The 8,043-nt window shown below is 40.3% G+C and overlaps 1 protein-coding gene across 1 annotated transcript in view; it reads right to left on the bottom strand.

Annotated features, from left to right (window-relative positions):
* The window catches only part of LOC111868728 (pyrimidodiazepine synthase), a 22,601-nt gene extending 16,110 nt beyond the window's left edge, over window positions 1-6,491 (bottom strand). The window contains exons 1-2 of the mRNA XM_023859654.2: window positions 6,363-6,491; window positions 4,123-4,228 (exon numbers count right to left, since the gene is read on the bottom strand). Of these exons, the coding sequence (XP_023715422.1) occupies window positions 4,123-4,228; window positions 6,363-6,387 (131 nt within the window). The 5' untranslated portion in view covers window positions 6,388-6,491. The remainder of the gene's footprint in view (window positions 1-4,122; window positions 4,229-6,362) is intronic.
* Window positions 6,492-8,043: the final 1,552 nt, after the last annotated feature.

The following is an 8,043-nucleotide window of genomic DNA, read 5'->3' as shown; positions in this document are numbered from 1 at the left end:
GGAACACCCTCCCGAAGTTTGGTCCACTCCTCCTGGGACACCCTATTATGCCGTGGTGACAGGGGGCGTGGAGGTACCCCTCCTTGCCACCACATCTTACGCTGCAAGGGGTTAACACAGTAATCCTCGATTACCCTCGGCTAGGATTCTCCTGGTTCTGGACTTCCTTCGTTACATAAAGCTGCCACCATCTTATTATATCTTGAAAGGGGTGATGAAAGTACTAAGGGCCGGTAGCGCGGTGGTCGAGCGTTCTCTGTTGGCTGGCCCTTTCATCACTGTCACACCTTATTATTAGCGGGCGTGTCGGGTCTGACCCGCCTCTACCTATCGACTGTCACATCCTATATTATCCTCTACGACAGGGGTGGATAGGATATCTCACCACTGTCGCCAATTATGTCTTAGTGACGGGGGTGGGTGGAGGTCGCCTGCCACTGTTACCACTTATTACGTCTTAAGGGGGGTGTTGATATAAAGGCTACTAAGCACTCCGGCGTGGCAGGTGAGCTTCCTATCCCTGTCCATTTCTAGTCCCTCACCCTTAACTGTCGTTGCATTCGGTGGCTGTTGCCTGCCTGGGTCAGTTCTGTCTTCGTTTTGGTAGGATCCTCAGGATCGGTCGGGGACAGGTTGGTTCGGGGAAGTAAATCACAATCCCGATACATCCTACTCTAATTACCCTGTCTATTTACACTTATTTACAATGGTATTTACAGTATGAACACTGCCGACCTTCAGTCGGGACTACATAGTGTCTTTACTTTCATGCTATGCTTCCTCACGTTCTCCCCTTCGGGGGTGTAGGACTTGAGCCTCTCTCTCTCTCTCTCTCTCTCTCTCTCTCTGTTTCGAGGATATGCAAGTATTCATCGTTCAATGTGATCCTCTTTCCTTACTACTCATTACACACTACTACACTATCCTATCGTAAAGTTTCACCCTTAAAATATTTTACCCCTAAAGTTATGCCTACTAAAAGCCTACATATATTTATCACAAAATCCATGGTCGCCACTATGAAGAACAAATATGCGTGCTCCGCATACTACCAGTAATCATAATACACTATAACGACAACCATGTTTACCACACTAGTACCTCAGTCATCACTCGTTTCATTATTTTTCTTGTTCTACCCTAAGGGCTCACTTGGCACACTGGAGTTTGCTTTCAACATTTTACCATAACACTTTTATCAACAATAATGTTTAACAGCATGGCTTATATGATTAAAGAAACTTACTTGCGATAAGAGACGCAGGCCAGATTCCACCACTCGTAAGACCCATCTCAAATAGAGCCTCCGGCTGACAACTGGTTATTACGTTTTAGATCAGATCCTCCTTAAGTTTTTTCTCATTTTTATATGCTAATTTTGCTAGCACTGCAGTTGGCGAAAGAGGGAGGTTAACTACTCCCTTTGTTCTAAATTTCGGGGTGGAGGGTTTCCATTGGCTACCCCTACGGTAGTGGGCAGGTCTGTGGTACCTCCTTGCTGTGTATTTGATAATATTATTATACTCCAGTGGCCCAGTTAGTGAAGCTTCTTATTTATGCGATTACGCATAAATGCTGATCATCAACATTCTTAACCTAGATCTCTAGTCCATGTGTTGTCATCTTTGCTCGATTGCTGTAAAACGTTTTTCGCAAGTCTCGAACATTTAGGCAATGCATTTTGATTTCTAGTCTCAAAATTGCGGCGCAACTCACCCTGTATAAATTACTGCCTATGGCATGCCTGTCAGACTCATGTATGCCCCTTGGATCAGTTTTGTAATCTGATCTCACAGCCTAGGCTGCATCATCAAAAGAAGGGGACAAGGGTTTGTTGAACTATGATAAGAACTACTTAAGCGAGCACTAGTCAGTTTAAACTGATAATTTGTACTATATTCAGTTATTCATGTGTATTGTTTATGCTTGAAATAATTCTTTAACCTTTGCAATAACAACCATGGCAGAGGGACTTACATATATATAATATTTTGAAGTTTGTAACTGAAATTATGCCAACCCCCCACCCTGACAGAAAAACTTTGTCCTCCTAAGTTAAGGGGGTTGGGTAAAGGCTAAATACCTACAATTGTAGAGGCATATCCCTTTTAAATGTCACCTACAAGATTTTCACCACCATCCTGGCCAAGTACCTTGAACCCCTTTGCTGAGAACATACTAGGTGAATACCAGTGTGGCTTCTGCAAAGGACGTTACACAACTGATCACATGTAGTTACTATAGGATTCTGATGATGGTGTATAACACACAGAGATATTGGGTTTTCGGACTTTATCCATCGTCCTGGTTTTTAAGATAACTAAGAAAAACAGGACGTGAGCTAGCCTCAATGCAGTGATTGAGGCTAACTCTTTCTAAGGGACCCAACAGAATAGGTGTTTTCCCTCATTTGAGGATGGAAACAGATCCAGTTTCTGAAACGTCGCGTTTTTCTTAGTTATCTTAAAAACCAGGACGATGGATAAAGTCTGAAAACCCAATATCTCTGAACTGATCACATCTTCACAATTTGGCAAGTCCTGGGAAAATGTTACGAGCAAAATCACCAGCTCTATATAGACTTTAGATAAGCTTGCAATAGTATTCATAGAAATTTTATTTATGAAGCTATGGCCAAATTCTGAAGTCTGTCTAAACTAATTATTCACTAAAATGACCTCTGAAAAAAAAACAATGTTAAAATTCAAAACAAACTCTCAGAGAGCTTCATGATTAAACAGGTGTGAGATGGGGAAACTTCCTCTCCACTGTCCTTTTTAACAACACCTTGGAAAAAGTTCTCAGAGATATACATGCAAAACCAGATGGCACAATTTTCAATAGAATATGGCAGATACTGGCATATGCAATGATATAGCAATCCTCATCTGTAATACAAAATCTTTAAATGAAGTCCTTGAACAAATGCAGGCAACATCATCATTAATAATGAGAAAACCAAGTACATGTAAGGTTGTGAAGGAGAGGAATGGTGATAAATCGCACTGCAATAGATGAGAAAGGCTGTAGTGAGGTCTCATCTCTCAAATACTTTGGGTCTCTAATAACAGGTTTATTATTATTATTATTATTATTATTATTATTATTATTATTATTATTAATTTCATCCATAGCTGTAGAGAATTACAATTGGACATGTCAAATATCAACAACCTCACATCAAAAATAACATAACATTCACACTGTGATTCATCACTCTAATACAGCAATACATCTCAAAATATATTTTTAACTTAATTTAATAATAATAAATACTCCAAAAAAAGACATATGAATAAATAATTTAAACATATAGACAGATTTACTGACAAGCAGTTTACGTCAACAATGTAGCAATGACTCGGTTGTAGATATAAAGGAACAAACTGCTGTAGGCAACAAATGATTCCATGCCCTTGGAAGTGTCCTCAGAGAATGATATATATCATGGAAAATCAAAACAAATATATATAAAATAATTATTCCACATGCTGTCCTTCTTGGTAGTGAAACCTGGGCACTTACAGAGAAATCAATAGTAACTCTCATGTCCTGGGAAAGGAAAATTTTATGAAGGATATATGGCCCTGTATGTGTAAATGGTACATGGAGAATAACATCTAATAGGGAAAGTCTCTGTAATAGACCGCACATTGTGGCTGAGATCAAATTTAGAAGAATTGAGTGGCTAGGACATGTTCTGAGAATGGAGAGCAACAGGGTATGACAAAAAGTCAGGGAAGGCAGACCTGTGGGGGGAAAGAGCACTGAGAGACCAAGAATAATATGGCTGGATGATGATGTGAATGATTTAAGAAATATGGGAGTACAGCAATGAAGAAAGAAGGCTGCAGATAGCAGAGAATGGGCAGGAATAGTGAGGGAGGCAAAGGTGAAACTTAGAAGGACCATACAGCCAAAGAAGAGGAAGAGGAGGAGGAGGAGGAAGAAGAAGAAGAGGAGGAGGATGAAGAAATATACATAAATGCCCACAATTTTTGGCAAATCTAACAAACATCTAATGTTTCAAGGTAGAAGCTGCACAAGATGATGATGTCCCAAAACTTGTGAGGGCTGTGGATGGGTGACAAAGCAGATTGTAGGGAAATGTTTATTACTTACGGTATTTTTTTTGCATCAAGGACTAGATGCACCCTCTGCGAGTAGGGGTCAAACCTCATACTGTATAGTCTTAACTTCCCTTTCGACAAGGGCGGCATCCTGGATCCTGCAAAAATATTCAAATCAGACATAACAGTAATCAATACCTCTTTTAAACATCTCCTTGGTGGGCCATATGCAGTGCACGTACCACCATTTGTCAATATATATGTGGAGAATCTCTATTTTGTGCTTCTGAGGCATCTGAGGTCAGCCGCCGGTCTCTTCTCAGGACTTTCACTCCGTGACGTCACGGCAAAAGACAACAAAGGAAGTTTAAGGCCACGTAGGCCAGAACAGTGAGTGACGATGGGAAATTGCTTAGCGACATTGTATCAACTATGTTTGTTGTTTGGTGCGAATTAAGTGAACAATGCCGATTTGATACAGCACTTACCGAATTTCGAACCATACGCTGACTTGTGACTAATTCGCGTTCTGTGTAAATGCATTGTAGGAGACGTATTGTTAACACCGTAGGTTTGATGCCGTCATGGACATAGATGTTTTCTACCATGTAGAAAGCACGTGTATATGGAGGCTGAAAGAATCTGAGGGCTACAAACGATAATATTATATTGCAGCATCTTGTTGCCCTGGTTAACGTTCTCTTGGGTTGCAGTCATGGAATGCCGGAAAACACAGTGTATCAATGAAAAAGAAATAAGTTTTAAGCAATTTTAATAAATCCAACATTAACTGGAACTAGTTTTAACCAAGTTTTGGAACAGTGAACTAGAAGACGCAATACAGTGCGTCAATGACCTTATGCGGTAGAAACACGTAATAATAAGATTTACAGAAAACGCAGAACACCAACGGCCTACGAATGCGAGAAGTTACACCTTCAAGATTACTTACTTACTCATGGAGCTGAGCCCATTTGAGGAGCCGCCAATTCTGCAGCTACTCAAGAATTTCCCAGCATTTTATGGAACGCGAAGGTTCATCACCGTGTTCACAAGAGCCCTCCACTGGTCCCTATCCTGAGCCAGATCCATCCAATCCATACCATCCCATCTTATCTCTCCAAGATCCATTCTAATATTGTCCACCCACCTACGCCTTGGTCTTCCCTGTGGTCTCTTTCCTTCTGGCTTTCCCACCAATATCCTATACGCATTCGTCGTCTCCCCCATTCGTGCTACATGACCTGCCCACCTCATCCTCCTTGACTTGATCATTCTAAGTATACTTGGAGAAGAATACAAGTTATGAACCGAGGCTTTGTGTTCATTTTCGTAACATACTGACTTTTTACGGTAAGGAGTTGTTAGCCCCACGCCCAACCTCCAAGCTGGAGGGCCAACCCTTGTCGGCTGTCCGCGACTGCTTATTCAAGATTGCCCTTGAAAATTAAATTGTTGAATACGAAGTTCGGGTGGAATCAGTTCGAAATTCTGACAGGAAATCGGACTAAGAGGCAAAATTGTTCAACCCGATTAACAAAGGGAACCCTGAAAATGTTTATTTCGTGATTATTTATCGAGTTACACAGAGTTCATTCAGGACAACTGACTAATCAACAGAGTCTGGAAATTCCACTTCTTGTTTCCATTACAAACATTTTAACAAATGATCTTCGGGGGGGGAACTAGTTATGTGTAAAAGAAAATAGCCAGAGACCGCCACGGGCAAGACTTTTCTTGCTAGACCAGGTCTGGCGCCCACCCAGTCTCCTAGTCAATTGATACCGGGGGCGACTTCACCAGAGATAAAGGGCAATAAAGAGGCAGGGGCGTGAAGTTGATCACTCATCTTCATATAGTGCCGAGGTCAACAATGGTGTAGCTGTATTTCCACCCCGCTATGTTTTCATTGCATAATGGTTAATTAATTAAGCAGAGAGACAACTTTACCTTATTCCTGAAGTCACACACTGCTAAATAAGTTCAGGACAATATAACTTCTTTTAATCTATGTACGTAACATGTAAACAAATAATATAGACCGGTTCAATGTTTCGATTACAGAATGAACAGAAAACACGCACGGTGTTCAGTTTCTACTAAGACATGATCACGTTATGTCATAATTATTTTACGACAGCAACTGAAAGCTTGTGAGAAGAGCCTTTCGAGAGCTTTCAATGGTATAACGTCACCCGTATAAATAGAGATGACACAAAGAACAGTTTTATATTATTACGAAACATTATAATATACAAAAATATGAATTTCTTAAGTATAGAATGTACTTACCTTTACCCAGATGTTTGTCACTCATTCTTCTGCAACTAACAATTACAATAATATGACTAGACGTATTCTTCAGCTGCCACACGAAACCATCAAAACGTCTACACTCCCTGGCCGCACAGCTGTTGTCAGAGAGTATTTCATCAAGGCCACAATGTTCTATCGCAGCGCAGTTAACGGCAATTCTGTGAATTACATATACGTATCTGGACGCATTATCTACAATAACTTTTTGATAAAATATGCAAGAACGTCATTATTCATCAGTACTAACGTATTATAATTAAATAAAACGAGGACTATAGAGTCTTTTGACCGCATTTATGTAATATTTGAGACTGAACTGTCGAAGCTGGTCTTGTAGTTTATAAATCTGTCAAGTGATGGCACTGTATGAATGACTCGGCACTATTTCACAACGTGTAGGCCGGATGCGTATTGCCTAAGCCTTTTTTGTACTTATAATATTTTTTCTACAATAAATATTTCACATCGTTGTGCTACAGGAGTCCGGAAGAACATCCATTGCCTAGGCAGTTTTTGTATGTATGCAAAAGTAAATTTGTCCCTGTGATCAACTAATTTAACACTAAGCCATGTAGCCATATGTGAGAGTGGATGTATAGATTCACGTTTTCTTGACCTCAGCATTAGTTGAAGGTGAATGGTCAGCTTCACGCCCCGGCTGCTTTACACCGGGGAAAGGGCCCCCGGTACCCATTGGATACGAGACTGGGTGGGCCCAAGCGCCGGTCTGGACCACATGGAGAAGTGAAAATTGTTGCCAACACCGGGACTCGTACTCCAACCCTATGGTTATCCAGCCCGTAGCCAGTAGCTATACCGACTGCACTATCCCGACTCTATTGTATATGCGTTTGTTTTTAAAATAAATAAATTCTCAACCACTGGTCGATGGGCAATTACGAAAAAATGGTGGCTCGCGGAGGGGTTCGAAGTGAAGAGTGAAAAAGAAAGCTTGAATTTGTTACAATCCAGAAACTAAATACACGTACATACTATAAAGAAGAAAATACTTGCTTCGATAGAAGGATAGTCTGTGTCATTATTAGGGACCGGATTTTAATGCAAATGCATATTTCTTTCTTGCAACCAGAAAGTATGCTCGTTTGGATATATGTATGAATTACATACATATGTATGAATTTCTTAAATTTTTGACATGGTTTGATGGTGCATATAAATGCATATTTTGCCTGTTTTATGAATAAGCATCATATTTTCGAAGATCTCTATTTATACTGCACATTTCCTTTATAAAATGTTTATCTTATATATTTTTTAATTTTATGTGCAAATTTTCAATCATGGTCGTGTGTATACAATTTTTCTTTTCCATATTAGAATATGTTGCATATTTTACCCAACATTTCGTCATGATTCATGTTTCTGATTCAATATCCAGGACGGGACTTCCCCGATCCCTCTAATCGTAACTTGCCTCATCCGCGTACCATCAAAGTGGCCGCGAAGGGATTAGTCGGGAGCGTTCACACGTAGCCGCTATCAACGTAATACTATTCAACCGATAAGAGACTTCACTTATTTGTTTCCGAAGTCTCCATGAAGTTCGTTACGCTTCTTCATTTGAAGCTGGGGGCCATTCACATTAGTGGTGACTAGTCTGTAGTTAAGTTTGTTTAACTTTTTTTAGTCATGCCGA

Source organism: Cryptotermes secundus, unplaced genomic scaffold, assembly GCF_002891405.2.
Source record: "Cryptotermes secundus unplaced genomic scaffold, Csec_1.0 scaffold1908, whole genome shotgun sequence".
Taxonomy (NCBI): domain Eukaryota; kingdom Metazoa; phylum Arthropoda; class Insecta; order Blattodea; family Kalotermitidae; genus Cryptotermes; species Cryptotermes secundus.
The sequence above is the reverse complement of the archived record's forward strand: the minus strand, read 5'-3'. Positions and strand labels throughout refer to the sequence as shown.